Source organism: Nicotiana tabacum, chromosome 23 (genome assembly GCF_000715075.1).
Source record: "Nicotiana tabacum cultivar K326 chromosome 23, ASM71507v2, whole genome shotgun sequence".
Taxonomy (NCBI): Eukaryota; Viridiplantae; Streptophyta; class Magnoliopsida; order Solanales; family Solanaceae; genus Nicotiana; species Nicotiana tabacum.
The window spans coordinates 41,990,013-42,010,923 of record NC_134102.1 but is presented as its reverse complement, the minus strand read 5'-3'; the positions used below and the strand labels follow the sequence as shown (position 1 = coordinate 42,010,923).

Below are 20,911 nucleotides of genomic sequence, written 5' to 3'. Positions count from 1 at the left end.
AGGTAAGGTAAAGTCTTTGACCTCTGTGTTAGAGTAAGTGGACATGTTGTGAAAAATGCGTGGCGCTTTTGAGTCGAGTCCTGAGGTAAGGATGTTATGATAGGGTGCTTAGTTTATTTTAAGCATTCTTGGCATGATGTGTTAGGGATTTTGTTTAATGAAAAGGTCGTCCCTAGGGGAAGTGCAGTTTGATTGCTCGAGGACGAGCAACAATCTAAGTGTGAGGTGTGGATGGTAGGCTAGAAACCCGTGTTTTAGCCGTAGTATTTCACTCTAATTATTACATTTGACGTGTGTTTGAGCTTAAATGATAGTGAATTATACTTATTATGTATTTTATGCCTTGTAGGAAATGACTCTGAGCTATTTAGATAATTTGGAGCGAAATCAAACAAGTTAGAACTTTGAAGTCTGAGTAGAAGCCCAAGAAATTAGGTTGGGATCACGTTCGGGGGTCGAGGACCAAGTCCGGATATCAAAAAGTGAACACATGAATTTACTCTAAGAAAAAGCTACTACCGCGCCGCATGGGGCGTGGCGCGGCAGTGCAAAAGTGCCTGACAAGAAAAATGCGAGCTCTATGGATTTCCTCACTAGCGCGCCGCAAGGAGCGGTTCGGGGCGCGGCGCGGCTGTGCAAATTTGTCAGAGTGATCTCCAAGTTCGGCTAGGAAAGGGTAGTTTTGTCTTGGCTTATTTCTACACGGTATAAAATACACCAAAAACACGATTTTGAAGGGATTTTTGACCTACAAAAGATAGGAGAACCAACAAAAGCAATAAAACTCAAGAATTCATCAATAATACAACCTGCAATCGGTGCAATACAGGAGTTGGTATCAAAATCAGTAGCTTTGATGTTTTCTTTGTTCTTAAACTTATTTGAAATGTATTACTCCATTGTTATGGAGTAATTTCTATTAGGGTGTTGGCAGATACAGTGTTTTGATAACTTGATTAGGGATTCGATTCTTGATAATTGTCACAATTAATTGATGGAGTTTTAATTTGTATTGTGGAGTTATTTCTTATTTTGCTTAATCAAAAGAGGAGCACTGTATTGAATTGCTTTACATCTTATGCTCTACTTTAAATTCGTGATTCATATAGGTAATCGAAAGAGCCTCTTGAATTGTCAATCAAGCTAGAAAATAGGGAAATATTCGTGAGAAGTTACCCTTTAGATCATAACTATCATTTTATTGTTGCAATTATTTACCGTGCTTCAATTAGATTAATTATTGAAATTAACGTTTAATCGAAAGAGGAACACTAACTTCAAGTGTAATCTAATTATCTGTTGAATTCGTGAGAACCAACAGTATTATTGAGTGAATTAACTCAAGAATTCGATCCCGAGTCAATTATCTTGCACCTATCTAGTCAAATACCCTTATTTCTCTCATTGATATTTCTTCGTTGCTCATCTGCTGTCTTATGTGATCAACTGTTACTTGCTTAATTTTTAGTAGTTAATCGTAGTGATAGTCATCAAATCAAGTATTAATTTTTCTGGATAGTAATCAATTGAAGATTATTCGAACATTGTTTAAATCCAATCCATGCGGAGACGATAGTTAAACTATACTATCTTTGACTAGTGAGCAATAATTTTGTGTTGTGTTTTGTGCTCGTCAAGAATGGCATGTATTCTGGGGGATCAAATCCTCGGTCTTGACTCGGAAAAAGCGTCCTTACCACCCCCGATCTTGGTCTTCGTCGATACTCGAAAAGGGGGCCTTGGTGGCCCGACGAGTAAGCTTGATTAGTCCCGCTCAGAATATCCGGGGACTGTATAATCAAAGCTGGTAGTCGATCGTGAACCGACAAGATTCAGTCTTGTTCACGATGTAGCGGAGGAGGGTCACGATCCTCCACAATGATGGGTAGATTTTCCTGAGGCACACCTTGTACCTCTTGCAAAAGTCTAGGACGATCGGGTCTATCGGGCCCAGTGTGAAGGGATAAGTGTAAACACTTAAGTACCCCTCCACGTGGGTAGTGACGGTATCCTTGGGCCCGGGGACTACTACGTTCTTGCCTTCTTAATTGCAGTCCTTACGAACTGTGGGAGGAACATCTTCACTCACAGAATATATGTACCTCGAGACTCCTTCACCCCGGTCATGTTTGCACGAGGGATTCTCGACTTTAAAGTCATCTGCAATTGAGCAGCCCCCGAGAATGAACGCCGACAAGGGAATCTCGGCGGCCGGTTCCTTAGCAGCCGCAACGGGGGGAGCCGTTTCGAAGGCAACCACCTCAGGGGAAACCGGTTCAGTACCAAAGGCCGATTGAGAAGATGAAGAGGCAACTTGTTGAGGAACTGTTTTCGATATTTTGGCCATTGTTATCTGGATGAGTGTTTGAAAATTTGAGGAAAGAACACAAAGTTTTGGAGAAACGGGTTTTGAAGATGAAGAACAGAGTATGAAGATTTGAAGAAAATCTGGGCAGAAATATGGAGATTGCTATGGAAATTGAAGAACAAGGATGAAGATATGAAGAAGGTTTGATGATGGTTGGAAAGCTCGAAGGTAGTGATTTGGTCGGAAAGTAGAAAAAGGACAAAAGGAGGAAGCTTTTATAGGGAAACAGCCGACGCTTCGCATTCGGGGGCAACCTACCGGTGAGCGATATGTGTCCGAAATCAGAACGACGCGACTGGTGGGACGTTTCGACTCCCTTGTCGTAATGTATGAAGGAAGGAATCAGAGTCATCTATCGTTTCCCATCGTTTCGGCAAGCTTACTCTTTGAGAAACGAGGGGACTATCTGTATACGGGTAAAACCGAGCCCACTGAACACCCCGATTTCCCGGTGAAACAAACAGAGCAAGAATGTGACCGTAATGAATTGAAGTCAGAGCAAGGAGCCCCTCATATCGGGGCTCGGGCAAAATACCTGCCCTCGGGGGTATCAGGGCCATGTCCTCCGGGTCCGGTTCGGGGATCAAGACTTCGGAGAGTATTACCAAACAACTGCACATGACTAACAAAGGGTCGTGATGTCCGTGCCCATCCGGATATCGCGGCGTGAATCTCGGCCCGTATCGGCAGAAAATCAGTGATTAGCGAAACAGGAGATTTTTGCCTTTCTTAGAATTGTACTTAGGTTAAAACTCTCCTACTATATAAAGTGGAAAACTTAATGTTCAAGGAATCATTGTAACACGAATACCAAGGAAATCTATTTCCATTCTCTTTGTCGTTCAAAGTTCTTACTTTTGTTCTTAAGTTCTTCACAAGTGCAAGCTCGGAATCGAGGGCGGGTTCCTCATTGAGTCACCAACTGAGCTCGGAATCACTCTTATCATTGGTTTGGCCATTTATTACGTCTTTCATTTGTTTAATCTAACGTCATTAATCATTCGTATTGAATTAATCCATATATCCTTAAACCACATATAAATTTAATTGTTATCCATTTTTTAGGGTAAACAAGATGTTTGGCCAACAGACTTTAAAATTGAGTCGTAGTCATTATTATTATTGTAAGAGAGAAATAATGGAGACGAATGGGCGAGTCGAGCCAGATGGAAAACGAGTTGAACAAATACGAGTTGCAATCCAACATCACCGGTGGCACTTCCATTGAAATATCTAGAAGGTTAAAGTACACTTTATATTGGTAACTTTTGGTGATGCTTAGACATTTCGTCAACTTAACTCGGCATTACAAAAGATAGTTTTCTTTTATCATTTTAACTTGCAAAAGTTATGACCGTGTTTGCAATATTCCAGTAGCATCAGCTCTTCCTCTACGAGGAATTCAAGATAATTTGCATATCCTTTTTTTCTCTCTCTAGTGTATTAAGAAGATTTGAAATATTTAGTAGGTGTTTGAACAATATCTAATCCAAGTATAAAAAAAAGTATTTGAAATTAAAGTTAAAAAAACATATTTGAAAGTAGGACGTTTTCCTCTTATTGCAGGTTGAAGTGAGCCATAATATTAGTAGCTCGGGTTGTTGATTTCTCGCACTTTATATAACTAATAACATACATTATATCCAACTATTATGTGTGCTGGAACACATAATATTGCTCGAATACTTGTTAGGTGTGACACATTAATTACTTATGTTGAACCTCATGGGTCTAGTCTATCTTTAAATTAATGGAGTAGCGGCTGCAACGTGATGTAGCTCTTACAGTAATAAAGTTCGAAGACCACCAATGTTGAATCCGTTGATCAATACTTTTAGGTGAAAAAGAAATCACTGCACCTGATATTTGTATTTAATCAATCTATTCATCACATATGTTTTCAACATAACATTTTACCATTTAGCCATATTAATTACCAATTTTTTAATGTGTGTGCCTTCAATTATTCTTCATGTTTCAGTTTATTTATGTGTCTTAATTAGTTTTTTGTTTACTACTTAGTTTGTTGAAAAAAGAATGTTAATTTTTTATATAAGTTTTTAATTCTAGTATTTTTTATTTAACCTTATTGACACATCGTCCCTTATAGGAATGCAATGGCATGTTTAGACCATAATATTCAAAGAATACCTTCAGTATATTACTATATGCACGTTTAATTTAAGATTCCAAAATAAAAAAAAAATGTCTTCATATTCTTAAATTTCATGCATAATCAAACTAAGATACAAAATAAAATGGAGAGAGTATATCTAAATTAACTTGGTTTGGTTCACAGGCAAGTGAAGATGCGGTAGTAAAAAGAAATTTACCTGATGGTTACTTTAAACCAAATAATTTAACTTTAAGATCAAGTTAAATTATTTTAATAGTATAAACACCGGGTGTTGAATTTTTTAGAGAAAAAAAGTGATGTGATGGGGACACATGGCGGTTTGTGATAAGTAAAGAATTTTGAGACAGTGTAAAATATTGAATATGCTGGCATCAGCTCCATTTTTAGGGATCTATAAAATGCAGCCCAATTAGAGGACAGAAGGCGAAAAAAGCTAGCTAGCTGAAAGAAGTTGTACTACTTACTTACTTTACAAGATAAGCTAGCAAAACCAAAACAAAAATCCATGGCATCTAAACCAGGCATTCTCACTGAATGGCCATGGACATGGCTTGGCAATTTCAAGGTATACTAATCATATTGATTCATTTTTCATAGTTTTTCTTAAAGTCCTGTATGTTTTTTCTTTTTATTATATTAGAGCATAATTACATTTATGCTAATGAATCTCCTACTCCGGGTAGGGGTAAGGTCTGCGTACACTCTATCCTCCCCAGATCTTGCTGGTGGAATTTTAGTGGATTGTTGTTGCTAATGAATCTCCTCCTTCTTCTCCTCCTCTTCTGTGAGGAAAATATGTTCCTTCAATGCATCAAACAAATAAATAGAGATATATTAGTGTAGGGGGCGATTCATAATTCAAATTTGATAAGTTCAACTTTTACATTCTTTTCATTAAATTTATTGAACTTTTAAAATTATGAATTTAAAATTTAAAATTATTTGAGTGTTATTTCATATACTCCATATATTTATGCTTTGTGTTAGAAAATATCTAAGGCTCTATCGGGTTTGTCTCATACTTAACACGTGATACAATGTTTTGTCATTTTCAATTTTGTGACTCTATTCTAACTTGTTTCTTCTTTTCAATTCTTTTCGGAAAGTAAATGCTAGCATGAATTATGTATGTAATTAATATAATTTTTCATACCCCTAACAGCTTTTTATTTTTTCTGACTGAAGTATGTGGTTTTGGCACCATTCGTGGCTCATAGCATACACTCATTCTTCTTGAGCAAAGATGAAAAGCAGAAGGATATTGTAAAGTTTATTATATTCCCATTTCTACTCTCAAGAATGATTCACAATCAAATATGGATATCCATATCTCGTTACAGAACTGCCAAAGGAGATAATCGAATTGTTGATAAGAGCATTGAATTTGACCAAGTTGACAGAGAAAGAAATTGGTAAGCACCAACACCTTTTTTAAAAGCGGATTCGGGATTTAAATATTTATATTCTCACCATTTGATTTATTACACTTTTACAATTAGTAGCACGTAATTTAGTATTATTTGATACTCTAGTAATAATAAATTATACTCGGTTCGAACTATTATTGCATCTGTCGCTGTCCCTCTCTGCTTTACCCACACTCCCTATCCCTAACCCCACAGAATGGAAGGACGCGGTATAAAACAAAAAGAAAATCTCCCTGGCCCTCCTCGGATTTGACTCCTCCTTATTTTTTATTATTTTTTTAAGTTATTACTTGGACAGGAGACACCTATACCATTTTAAAATTAATGGTCTAGATTTAATTAACTAAAACAAGGCATTAACTATGGTTAAATAATAGATATTCCATATATAATTTTCAGAAATTTTGATATTCCCTCCTACAAAATCCATTTCTGGCACCAAAAAGTTATCCCCAAAATTTTTTACCATGTCAATCCTTTTAAAAATTTAAGTTGCAATCTTCCGTAGTAAATTTACCTTTTCATTTCACAATTTTCTTTTCATTATTCTGGAGTTCACTATCCTTTAAAAAAAACTTTGAAATAATTATTTAAAAACTCAATCTAATTTTAACCGAAAAATTAAACTTTATTCGTAACAGAACCATGTATCTTACTTTCTACTTTTCAATGGTAGATTTGTGGTCACATCTCAAAATTAACATATGGATGTTTCTCCTTCATTTGTACCAATAAACCTTCGGATAAAATTTGATTCATTTAGACATGCATATGAATACTACGAAAGAAAACTCTGCTAGAATTGATTGGAAAGAAAATTACTGCAAGAGAGAAAGAAGGAATCTTAAATAATGTGTAGCTATAATTGTATTATTTGGGAATGAATAAAAGAAGGAATTAAGTACTTTAATTATGGTTAGGGTTTTATTTTATTCAAGTAAATCTCATCCATTAATATTTAATTTTGACAAATGTCTCAAATCTAAGTAGGAACTTGGAGAAATAGAGAGACTAAGAAATAGAAGGGAGTTGGATCCGCCCTCCTCCTGACATGCATGAAAATAAAAAAATAAAAAATATATATATATTTATTTTATTTTTTTAAAAAAAAATTAATTATTTTTTCTATGTACAGTTCTTGATAATGTCAGCGGCAATGTCTACAATTATTTTCTATGTTTTATTTTATCATAAATACTTGGATACGATGGCCCTATTTTTACGGGTTAGATCCCACTATTCAGTTGTTAACATTTATGAATGGGTGGTACGTCATTTTGGCCTCCTTCCGCCAGTAAGAAGGAAGATCTAATCTAGCGGTGTATAATTAAATGGGATTTTTTGCACATAGCCAATCAAATTCATTATTTACTATTTTAGCGGGTATATATATAGATTATACATTAATTATACACGATCATACATATATTTTATATTATTATTTTATAAGACTTTTTTGAACATGAAATTTATGATCTAACAGTTTAGGAGTATCCCCCTAAAATATTGGCAGGGGCATACCTAGACCTTGTTATAGAGAAACATATCTTCTACATACAGCTTGCAGTGTTATTTTTATTTTTATTTTAAATGCAGCGGAATCAAAACTATTAACAAAGTGTTTTTAGAAAATGCATAAATGATAAATACCTAAGATTTGAACTTATGAGAAATCATAGTAGCTCAGTTGGTTAGGTACCTCTAAACTTTTACCTTATTAGTGAAGATTTGATTCTCAATCATATCATCCCTCCCTCCCCCCCGCTCCCCCCCCCCCAAAAAAAAGGATTTTGAACTTACGACTTAAATCAATTTTTGCTCATATTTGCCATTACACTATATTTTTTTCATATGCCAAGGAGTGGATACATTTTATATGTATACAAAATATTCTTTTATCTATTTTGATAATATAACTTTTCGTCTAAAAGGGATTCAATTGAACTCCTTAACGACAATGCTATTTTTGGACCAAGCTCAAAAGGAGTGGGAATTGGGCTCCAAAAAAAGAAAATCTAAATGCAAATTGAAGTGCAAAGAATATGATTCATGTTTATCGATCTTATGTTTGCAGGGATGATCAGATCATATTTAATGGTCTCTTATTCTATTATGGATATATGAAGTTGGAGCAGTCTCATCATATTCCATTTTGGAGGACTGATGGGATAATTTTGACAGCTTTGATTCATATTGGTCCTGTGGAATTTCTCTATTATTGGCTTCACAGATCTTTGCACCATCATTTCCTTTACTCTCGCTATCACTCTCATCACCATTCCTCTATTGTCACAGAGCCCATAACTTGTAAGCCATCTCCCATTTCCTACTTCTGTTTCATCTATTAACTGAAAATATATTTAACTTATATACATCGATAGTGGAACGAAATAATATATGTTTACATTTTCAATGCATTTTAACTCATTATACTAGGTTATTTACTTTATTTTCTAAATTACTAAATTAGGTTAATTATCCATTGCAATAGATCGTGTTAATCTAATGGTGTAAATTGTTATGCATTGTTAGTGCCAGAAGTTATAAGATCCTAAGACTAAAGGTGATAACCAATGATATGGATGTAGTATATAATTAATGGGTTCAACCAAACAAGTATTTTCGACACAGCGTGTGTATACACATAAATAATCATATTTTTTTTTAGGAAAATATTAAACGTTGAACATGTAATTTTAAAAATGTTGTGGATTTAACAGTAAGAACCTGGATGTTAAACTCATTAAATTTAAATTACTCAATTCGCCTCAATATTTTAAGATGACCGTTATTAAGTAGTAAGACCTGCCTGCTAGCTAGCTAGCCATCATAGGTTGCCAACTTTAATTTCCAGCTAAAACTGCACCCCACCAAATGGATTGAATCTATATGATGCAACAACAGAACATATTTTACATGGTATCCCCAGTCAAAATAGAACACCAAACCAAAGCTTCAGTGCTAGTATTATTACAAGTTAAAATTAGTCTTTGATTTGTAGTTCCTAGAATGTCTGTCCAAAAAACGTCAATAATATACACAGGAGGAACTATCAGCATTGCTGGCCTTCCAAAAACCTTTTTCTTGGCTCCTTCTTTTGCTAATGCATTTGCCGCTTTATAAGTGTGCTTGATCGTTGGTTTGCCCAATTTTACATTAGCAGCCTGCATTCAGAGTTATCGCTTGTCATTATAGTGATTTATTCATTTATTAATTTATTTAAGTATTGGCACGCTTAAGAAAAATCATGCCTACGTGCGTCATTGAACCTGCTAATACATATTAAACTTCATAGTATAAAAATCTTTAAACTTGTTACTGTAGATATCTAAAATGCAAATCATATTACTTGTAGTAATTTAGTTAGCTATGTGTTTGATAAATATTCTTCTTTTTGGCAGCCGTGATTCATCCATTTGCAGAGCATGTAGCGTATTTCGCGCTGTTTGCCATCCCAATGCTCACAGCAGTACTTACTGGGACTGCTTCAATAGTGGCACTTGGGGGTTACATCACTTACATTGATTTCATGAACAACTTGGGACACTGCAACTTTGAACTTATTCCTAAGTGGATTTTCTCTGTCTTTCCACCTCTCAAGTACTTAATGTATACACCCTCGTAAGTCTTAACCTTCCATCTTACTTTTATCAAGACCAATTAAGTACAAATCTTTAACATCTTGCTTCTACTATTCGTCCAATTCAAAATAATGGGTAAGTTAATAAGAGGGATGATGGGTATATAAGTTAATTAAACTTAGACCCTAGTGGCGCATTTTAAACCTATGAGGGCCTAGGCCCAGAGCGGACAATATCACTAGCGGGTTGGGCTGCTACAGATGGTATCCGAGCCACTCTTCTGTCAGCCTTGCCGATGGTGGATCAGAGTTTAGGCGGGGCAAACCTTAATGTTGAGTCTAGGATGTTGAGTCCATAAGAGGGGGTGTATGTAATACCCCGGACTTTAGATAGAGTCGTACATCGGCCGTGAGGGCATAGATTCAGAGCGGACAATATCACTAGCGAGCTGGGTTACTACTGTGAAACTTTCCACCTTAATTCCACTTTAAAAAATGCACTAAAGAGCATCCCCCAAAAAAATTATCTATCACCTCCCAAAAACCAACCAAACCAATCCAACGTTCTCTTAAAAAAAATACTTTTCATTTGATCATACAAAATTTCAATACCAACATTATGAAAAAACAAATCCTTACATACATTCATGGTGGTCCAAATGATAAGGTGAAAAAATAATAGAATATAGAATACAATGAAGGAATTTGTTATCTTGTTGATACCACCTTATCTTCATGAATTAATGAATGCTTGTCGTGCATAAATTCATGGATAAGGTGATATCGACACATTCTTTCCAGCTGCGTTATACTCATTTATTTTATCCCTTATCATTTGGATTGTAAGAATTTCTTTTTTTTTTTTGAAGTTTGATATTGAAATTCTGTATGCCTTTCAACTTACCGTTCAATGGTGATGAGAATTTTCAAAATTTAAAAGTAGCATGCTCTTGGTTAATATTTGACGCCTAGTATTTAATGTTATTTGTGCAAACAAATGAGCTCTCTTTTCTCTAACCGAGAATGAGAAAATAAAATACTCCATATATATTACAACAACAACAACAACCCAGTATAATCTCACTAGTGGGGTCTGGGGAGGGTAGTGTGTACGCATACCTTACCCCTACCATGAGGTAGAGAGGCTGTTTCCAATAGAAACTCGGCATCCTTCCCTCCAAGAACTCCCCACCTTGCTCTTGGGGTGACTCGAACTCACAACCTCTTGGTTGGAAGTGGAGGGTGCATACCATCATAGCAACCCACCTTGTCTAAATTTTGAAATTTAAGATAAACACTAGTACTGTACAAAAAGTTTTAATCTTTTCCCGAGTTATTTCCATGATCGTTACGTTCTCTCCACGGTTATGGGACCCCAAGATGTGAGTTGAACACATTTAAAGGTACAATTGTTACTCATAGCTATTTAGAGCAGTAGGAATGGAGAAACTTCCGCCGGCAGGAAGCATTCTTACTTTAATGAACCCTACATGGCACAAATCCTAATTAGTTCGACTAATGAATATTAGATACCCGATAGTTAAACCAGAAAAAGCATAGATTGGACTTTGCTTTAAACTTTAACCCATCCCAACAAAAAAAAAGGTTCTATTGAAGATTTGCTAGATAGGTAAATAATCACAAAAAAATTCTTACAATTTCACAGAATGAATTCAATTAACTTCAATTCTTTGATGACACAGGTACCACTCACTGCATCACACTCAATTCAGAACAAATTACTCACTTTTTATGCCAATGTATGACCATATTTACAACACATTGGACAAATCTTCAGATACATTATATGAAAAATCACTAGAGAGGGTAGGCGAATCGCCTGATGTGGTGCATTTAACACATCTAACAACTGCAGAATCCATCTACCATCTCCGCCTAGGATTTGCATCCTTGGCCTCAGAACCTCACACCTCAAAATGGTATTTTCCAGTAATGTGGCCAATCACTTTGTGGTCTACGATGTTTACATGGTTTTATGGCCATGCATTTATTGTTGAGAGAAACATATTCAAGAATCTCAAATTGCAAACTTGGATCGTTCCAAAATATCGCGTACAAGTAAGAATATGCACTGCATACTCCCTTTGTTTCATTTATGTAGCGTAGTTTAATTGAACATAAAGTTTAAGAAAGAATAAAAGACATTTGAAACTTGTAGTCTTAAACATATATACCATAAATTCGATAAGTAATTTGTTGCCTTTTCCTTGATTTTGTTGCAGTACTTTATGCCATGGCAAAGAGAGTCTATTAGCAATTTGATGGAGAAAGCCATCAAAGAAGCAGATCAGAAAGGCGTAAAGGTTTTGACTCTAGGACTTTTAAATCAGGTAAGTTAAAAAATAAGTCAATGATTCAAATGGAATTTAAGTTATATAGATTTTTGTGCGCTATTAATAAATTTAACATGTGATAGCAGGTTACTTATCATTTTTATCAAGTTATTAGTTTATATTTATTATGAAGATTTACATGTAATTACCTTATCAATGACCTGAATATTTTCCATCCACCAGTGCGATAAAACTTAAACTCATTCAAATGATGCTTGTTTGCACTTCAAATTTTGTTAGCTGTTATCAATTGTCTATAACCAGAAAAAATAATCTATTCTCTGATATTCCATAATGTGCAGCTAATTCACTAAATATTGGCTAGAGAAAGTGATGAGTTACTTGAGCTAATGTATTTGTACATTGAAATTTGATAGGAGCTACTAAATATGAATGGTGAACAATACATAAAAAGGAATCCAGAACTTAAAGTGAAGTTGGTTGATGGAAGTAGCCTAGCAGTTGCTGTGGTTCTAAACTCAATTCCTAAAGGAACTACTCAAGTGGTTCTTGGTGGCCATTTATCAAAAGTAGCTTATTTCATTGCCCTTGCTTTATGCAAAGATGGAATTCAGGTATCATTAATATTCAGTCACTAAATTGTATAGTGAATTTTCTCCAACAACTTCCGTTTCAAATATATATATATTGCTGTTATTGTTATAGGTTATCACATTGTGTGAGAATGATTACAACATGCTTAAAGCAAGGCTTACCCCTGAGGCTGCAACTAATCTGGCTACTTCAATATCTTATACTTCAAAGGTATGTATAAACAAAAAAACAATGAAATTCATTGTTTCAATCTTATACTTTGATCATCCATAACTAGAGATGGTAAACAGGCGGGTTGAGTCAAACTTCTATATGCGGGTTAAGACAGACCACGACCCAATTATTTCAATTTCGGTCATCGGGTCATAACCCAACTGTCTCTACGTGAACCAACCTCCCATCATTTTTTTTATTTTGCTTATTGATAAAACAAAATGTGAAGGTTAATGCATTTTTCTCAAATCCTTAGCTTAAATTCTTCAGATTTTACATTGTCTTCAATCTTCAAATTTAATTTTGTGCGTTTGAATTTTGGTTGTATTTTTACCGATTGGTTATACTATGATTTGTGTTGATCCAGTAGCTTAATGGATCATTTCTAGGTCAATCCGTCGGATCAACAGTCAACAAATTAGTCATTTAAATTTAGTTTAGTTGGACATATTACTAAAGTATGAGTTGATTTTGCCGCCTCTAATCTTCAGCTAACATGCCAAGATTGGTAATTTGTCCGGCGGTGACTCCTCACCTCTGAAATAATATGTTTATACATAATTAACTTAACTCTTGTTTTGTAGACATGGCTAGTAGGGGATGGATTGAGTGAAGAACAACAATTGAAGGCACCAAAAGGAACATTGTTCATTCCATTCTCACAATTCCCACCAAGGAAAGCTCGCAAAGATTGCTTCTACTTCCATACCCCGGCCATGATCGCTCCCAAGCATCTTGAAAATGTTGACTCTTGTGAGGTAGGAAATAATTTAAACTTGATCTCTCCTTTATTTATTTATATATTTTGAAAACAATAGTGTCCGGGCTAGCATGCGCGTACCTCGACTATTCCACCAGTTATTTACCATCTCCCACCAGCACAGATATCGTGCAACTCTGCCCACCAAGGGCACTTAAACAAATTAAATTAGAAGAAAATCACCTAGCGTTTTTTGGTAGTCTTCTTTATTGTTGTTCAATATTTGAATACTTCTAATATATCAATATTTGTGTTCTATATTTGTTGTAACGCTAGAATTGGCTTCCGAGAAGAGTTATGAGTGCATGGAGAATAGCTGGGATTTTACATGCATTGGAAGGATGGAGTGAGCACGAGTGTGGGGACAAGATGTTTGATATTGAGAAAGCGTATAAAGCCAGTCTTGATCATGGTTTTCGCCCATTAACCTTGACTTCTGCCACTGAATCAAAGGCTTAAATCGTTTTCCTGTCCTTGGTATAATTGACCAATGGTTATTCACAAGTTATTAGTAACATGTAAGACTTTCTAGTTTAATTTGTTTGAATTTTAAGATATTTGTTATTTAACCTCTATTAATTCTGATTCTGCTAGCTCAGGTTACAATCTTATAACATTATAACTTATAAGTGTTGAGTTGTCCCACAGAGGGATTTGAGGTCCTTAGTCTCCTTATATGGTTTTGGGCAATCCTCATCTTATAAGCTAGCTTTTGGAGTTGAGTTAGGCTCAAAGTTCATTTATCAATGATATATATCAGTGAATTCCATTTCTTTATAGTGGTTACATGTATTTGCTGGTTCTTCGAACGCATTTGGCTATCTATAATGGAATTTTATATTAATATTTCTTAGTTACATGATTGTCAAGTCTTTTTTGGTGAAAGAAAAATTTTATTCATCATCACCAGAAAAACAAAAACTTACAAAACCAGAACAAAATCGTTATCTAACTCCCCTGGACATCCCTACCACGTAGATCTGCCCAGGTAGTAGCTACAAGAGTCTCTAAATCTATTTTTCTAATTTATTCTATAAACCTATATGTACAAGTTCTGTATCCATCCTATTTGTTTTCTACTGTGTCTGTTGTGCATTCTCATTTCAAACCTACAGTGACTTTCATCTTTGATTGTACTCCATACTTTGGAAGGCCATGGTACCTTGTGCTGCCACAATCCTTCATTAATTCCTGGATCTTCAAATCCCATATTCTATGGCTACCAGAACAGATATCACAAAGGCTCAAACTATTTTTCCCTTGATTTTCTACTGATTTTCTTCCATATACCCTGTATGTGAATTTGACTCACCCTTATTTCCAACCACTCAAGTATTGCCTCAATGCATGTTCTGAAAAATGGCATCCAAAGACTAAGTGTTCCAGTGATTCATCTTGTATGCCACATAATAGACATGCTTTCTCTTGGCAAATGCCAAACACACTACAAGAAAGTGGAGATACGAATAAATGTTGTACTAAGCTGTTTAAATGTCACAAATTCATTTACCGACATTTAATTTACATTTGCATCAAATATCGTTAATTTCAATGTCGATAAAAAATTTATGACACTTATTTTACGACATCTAGATAAATGTCAATAAGAAATTTATGATATTTAATTTATGATATTTAGGTAAATATCGGTAAGAATGTTACGACGTTTAATTTACGACATCTAGGAGAAACGTCACTTAAAATTTTCGACATTTACATTAATGTTACTAAACAAATACGACATTTACGTATGATCTTCACAAAATGTCATATTAAAATTTCCGACATTTCGGTAAATGTCAATAAGAAAATTCACAACATATACAAAATGTCGTATCCACTTTACGTGAATGTCATTTAAAAAATTAGTGACATATCTTTTACAATATAGCAAAATGTCGCATTAAATGTTTGACATTTAAATTAATATAGGTATCATATTTTTTAGAATGTAAATAATAATGTTCTGTTTTGTTTCATCATCATTTACATTCACAAATGTCAAACTTTTATAACAAACATGAAATAAATGTAAAGAAAATATCTTTTAATACTGTAACCAAAGAATAAAGTAGCAGTATAAAATATACTTAGTACAAGATAGATATGTCAAATCAAATAATTTGTTCTCACGTAAAACTCAAATCTAACTAAATCATAAAAGATAGTAACTTCAGCGTGTAAGTACGTTAAGATCACTCCTAATTCGAATTAATTTCCTTAACTTCTAGACTAAATCTTATAAAACCAACTATCCACAAGTCAAGCTTTTCATTGCCAGTAATTGACATGTATCACTTCCTTCAAAAATGCTGCACAAGAAGTCGCAAAAAAACAAAAAGAATTATAACTTTTTAATAAAGTGAATTCTTTCCTCCTCCAAAACAATTGGAATACGAAAAATAATAACTGATTGAGGTTCTAAAAGAGAAACAAATTGATAATAAATGTAATACTAGCAGCTGAAGAGAGAAAGAAACAGGCAACATAAAGCAAAAAATCCAACAAAGTGAACGCAACGGCCCAAACCCAACAACAACTGAAATAATCTAATATTATAATGCAGTTGAAGATATTTTTTTGGTTGTGGGGGATGTGGGGGATGTGGGAGAGGAGGGTTGAATTTTGAAATATTAGTTTCCGTAAATGGTATAGTGAGTTGAAAACTAATGAATGTTTTATAAGTTTTGCAAACTATAACATGAAGGGTTTCTCCCTTTGAAAAGGAAGAACAAGAATCTTGTAATTTTTTCAAACTTACCCACTTCTTTTTCTTTGTGCCAACTTCACTAACTGCAGTCTTCTTGATTATGTTAACCTGTGAAGAAATATAAGATTGGTTACTCTGGTAGTTTAGAAAATTGTGAATACAAGATATAAAAAACAGGACAAATCTTAAACTTTATAGCTGTCATTACTATGTTTTGATCTTAACATATTCCAAATGCAATTAATATATTCCAAATGCAATTAATAGAATTGCTGCCAGGACAAATCTTAACAGAAGTATCTTGAGTGATTTCTATTAATATGAAACACTCAAGATGAAACATATTATAAAGCAATATGATAAAGGAAATTATAAAGCAATTAGTAATGACAGCTCCAAAATCACTCAAGATACTTCTATTAATTGCATTTGGAAGATAAGGTCGCTAAATAAGATAAAGGAAATTTGACTTTTATGCCAAGTAAAACTACCCACTAATTATCTCTTAAGTAAGAGATCAATTTAGCTAGATGAAATGAACCATACATCAGAATATACCCTTCAGATTATTTTACACTCAAGCAGCACATAATAGCCACATATCCAAAAAAAAAAAGCAGACATTAGAATTCTGAACCTTATAAGAAATATGCAAGAGAAGAAACTAAATAACTTATAAATCAAACATCATATGATGTTAAAAAATAATCCAACCTTCTACGTGAATAAAGAACAACTGAATCATATATATGAGCAAAAATAAACTTGTAAAAACTTACAATGTGACCTATTTTATACGACCAATCAGCCGCACTCCAACCATAAATATAAGCAAATAACTTTTACATAATCCAATACAACATTTTCTTAATCCTTAAGCCCTTGGTAAAGTAATTTTTCTTTTCCATGGCAGAGATAAATCAAATTGTGCAACTAAATGTGGCAAACATAAACCGCCTTTTAGATTTGATTGTTGCATTAACTTCTTTAGGTCACAGGATTACATGGAATTGTCCTAAAGAAAATCTCCCTATCAATAAAAGTTACTTGAAAGAGGGAGACAAACCCATGTCCCTACAAAAGACCACCGAGTCAATAAGTTAGAGATAATTCAGTTGAGAAGAAAGGGAAAAATGATGTGGAATTGGCTAGAGAGAAACAATGAAGATGATAACCCAGGCTATTAAAACTAATCCACTCTGATTTTCCCCTGCTGGCTTAGGGCCCACTGTTAGCCTGTATGATCATCACAGCGCCACAAACTTTAGCAACTATCACTGACCACCCACGTATATTACAGCTTGAATTTCAATCAAATGCACATACGCAAGAGAAGGAAAAATACTCGGTCACTGCAAAGTTTTTACCAATAACTTAAACCGACTATGTGTGCTTAAACAAAGCATTCTTCTTTTGAAATTATCGGAGCCAATCTGGTTAAAGTGCAACCAGCACAATTAAACCCTTAGGCAATAACTCCAATATAATGTAGACACGTAAAAGATTATAATTAACATTTTCCCAAAATAGCACAAGCTACAAATCCAAGATTTTTTAAAATGGGAATGCAACTATCCATGAAACCCATGTGAGGTACATACCCAAAAAATATATACATAACTTTCTTAAGTTGAAATTAGACACGAACAGAAAGTAAAAGCAATAAACTAAGGCTACACCCATAATAACATAAATTTACAATTTATAGTTAAAAAGATATAGTTAAAATGAGCTTACGAACTCACCTTCTTTGTGTGAACAACGGAAACATGTGATAGTGATTGTTGGTGATCGTCCATTGAGTTATCAGAAACCTATCACAAAAGAGGAAGATTACTACAATTAAAAGAAAACTAAATTACAAGATTATCTTAAAAACAATAAATTTTTGCTAAAGAGCACAATATTTTTTACCTGCTCATTACCAAATAATTTCCTATTTGAGCCAATAGTAATACCCAAAGACTTTAGATATGCACCTATACCCAACTTTACTTTCTCGTCTATTTTTGCTTCCATATCCTTTGTTGCTTCAAATATTTTTTTCCCATCTCTTTTATTTCTTATTTTGCTTCAAATAACTTTTTCTCCTTCGCTTCTATTTTTTCATTTGCTTCAGACAATTTTTCTTCCATCTCAATTCTTATGGCGGAGGTAGCTTTTTCAACTTCTATCTCAACCCTTCTATCAAATTCTCTTTGCTCAGCCTGGGATCGTTTATATGCAGGGCCATAAACAAAACTTGGAGCTGCTCCTTTTCCTAGAGTTCGAACATTTTCATGAGTGTCTGATCCCATAACCTGTGCATACACATCATTGGGAGCACTTCCAGGGATATTTAACTCAGGATACACCTTAGCAAGTTCATCCATTTCTTTCTTTTGGAAAGAAAAGGTAAAACAATAAAAAGTTAATAAAATTTTATATTGGAAAGAAAGTAATTTTATATTCATAAAGAATGAGAATTTACCATAGTTTCATTAGCTATCTCATTTATTGGTTGTTTATTCTTTCTCGTACGTGTTTCTTTGAACACCTCGATACGACTTGGTTTTACACCATTCTTCTTTGTCATCTGTTTAAATAGTAAAAAATGAATTACAAATATATTCAAGAAAATAAGTATTGATATATAAATTGCAGAAAGCTTATAGCAAACATGGCATACATTATCTATAATTTGAGAATGACTTTTTCTTCCTGATGTGTGTGGCATACTCAACTTCCTTCGACTTTTTTTGTTCCTCTCGCTTTTTTCCTAGAAAAGTTACACATAATTTTATATATTAGAGATAATTCATGACCAAATTTTTTTAAAAGAAAAAAGATAAAAAGTAAGAAGAATGACAGAGGAAAAGCATAAAAATATTTAAAGGAAAAAGTGTGATCCGCATACGGAATGCGCTAATAGCATGTGCTAAGAGCAAGAGAAGAAGATGCTTGATACTCGGAGAATACCTTTGCTTCATTAGAGCTCCAATAATGAACTAATGCATTCCACTGGTCTTCTTCTATCCTATCTGGACATTTAGATAAGCGTTCAATATCGTTGTTATATGGCTCATAACCGATCATTTTTGCTTCATGCTTCCATTCTTTCCATTTAGATCCAACCGATATCATCAACATACGTCTCATATCCTCAGTAGCATCAGTATTTTCCTGCAAATATCAACATATAACACATGTATAAAAGCATAATATCAATAAGCATCTTAGTATATAATATTTTTTTTTATTTTTTTAAGCACCTTAATATGAGCCCATATCCTATTCTTGTACAGTTTAGGCACAAGCCTCCAATCTTTATGATTTAAGGGAGCTAAAATGCCATTTCGTGCTATGACACCAAGTTTTGAACTCAATCTAGCTGCATCAGGCCTAATAGCTTGGCTAAGATCATTGAACTCAACATGTAAAATGCCACCATCTTTTCCCCATCCTGAGTGCATCATAGTAGGATCCCTAGGTCGCTTAGATTGCTCTTCACTAACACTAGAGTCTGTAATAACCAAATATAAAAAAGAGGTTTCTTATGAAAAAATGTACAAATATACAAAGTGTAACTATTCAAGAAAGATAAGATATTATACATAATAAGTACCTAGGGAATTTTCTATTTCATGTGAATCATTTCTTGATTTACCAGATCGGATAGCTTGTACTTCATTTTGTGGCCAGTTTTGAGGTGGTTGAGGCATTGCCGCACCTCCCATTTGTTCTTCTTGTTACTCCGAAAAATCAGGCAGAAGCATTTCTTGACTGGAAGTTCTCTGTCTTTTTCTTGCCATCACAATAAATTTGCTCAAATACTATAGTTCCTGCAAAATTAAAAAATATTTTCTACTATCCAAAAGTATAAAATAATATCAAACTAACAAGCCAAACAAAAAGACACATGCACATACGAGATTTAAACAACTAAAACGCATAGTAAGAAATCCCCAACACGATGATCTATATATGTTCAATAACAATCTTTACTAAAATAATGACAAAAATAATAAAAGTAACTAAGATATGTCGTCTTCTTCATCATATGTCTCATTACTTTCCAAAGTAAGTGGGTCAATTTCTATTCCCGCACACCTTCTCTAACCCATTCAATATCCTCTTCATTTTCAAATATAGTATCATCCAGCTGTTGTTCTGGCCACAATTCCATGTGCTATTCCATATGCTCATTTGCTAGTTTGTTTTCACCTAAATTACAAAAACCTCTTGGTTTAATTTCAACTACAATCTGCCATTCTTTTGCCATTGGATGATAGACATAAAACACCTGTTGAGCTTGAGAAGCAAAGATGAAAGGTTCATTTGACGGGTGCTGCCTTTTGTAGAGTAGATGAGAAAAATTAACAAGAGTAAATCCATAATCATCGTCCACAATAAGCCCCTTGTTATTGTCTACCCATTCACATCTAAATAGAATAAACTTGAGGTTTGCGGTATAATACAACTCAATTATGTCCGTGAGAATTTCATAAAAGGTGACTTCTACTAATATGGGATTTCTGTCTCTTGCGCTTGCATAGCTCTGAGTGGCAGCCTTTACCATAACCACTATTTTGTATTTTTAGCTTTGCATCACGAGGCTTTTTTAGGTATCTAACTCCATTACTTATGTATCCGCTCATCCTTTTTGCTTGCTTTGATGGGCCAATAATTAGATTTTGAATTTCTTTTGGTATTTGCTCACCTGCCATATGTATCTTCTCAACCTATCAATTATAAATAAGCAAGAACTAATTATAAAATGATATTCTATATAGTGTGTGTGTGTGTGTAAATGCATTTTAGCTGGTTC

The 20,911-nt window shown here is 34.2% G+C and overlaps 1 protein-coding gene and 1 pseudogene across 1 annotated transcript; one reads left to right on the top strand and one right to left on the bottom strand.

Annotated features, from left to right (window-relative positions):
• Nucleotides 1–4,904: 4,904 nt before the first annotated feature.
• Nucleotides 4,905–14,171, top strand: LOC107774629 (very-long-chain aldehyde decarbonylase CER1). The gene is made up of 10 exons (XM_016594223.2): nucleotides 4,905–5,070; nucleotides 5,691–5,917; nucleotides 8,007–8,239; nucleotides 9,334–9,553; nucleotides 11,216–11,591; nucleotides 11,756–11,863; nucleotides 12,244–12,441; nucleotides 12,533–12,631; nucleotides 13,219–13,392; nucleotides 13,671–14,171. The coding sequence occupies exons 1-10, from the start codon at nucleotides 5,011–5,013 to the stop codon at nucleotides 13,851–13,853; spliced, it is 1,878 nt and encodes a 625-aa protein (XP_016449709.2). The 5' UTR covers nucleotides 4,905–5,010; the 3' UTR covers nucleotides 13,854–14,171.
• A 1,526-nt stretch (nucleotides 14,172–15,697) lies between these two features.
• On the bottom strand, nucleotides 15,698–20,269 carry LOC107774628 (uncharacterized; annotated as a pseudogene).
• Nucleotides 20,270–20,911: the final 642 nt, after the last annotated feature.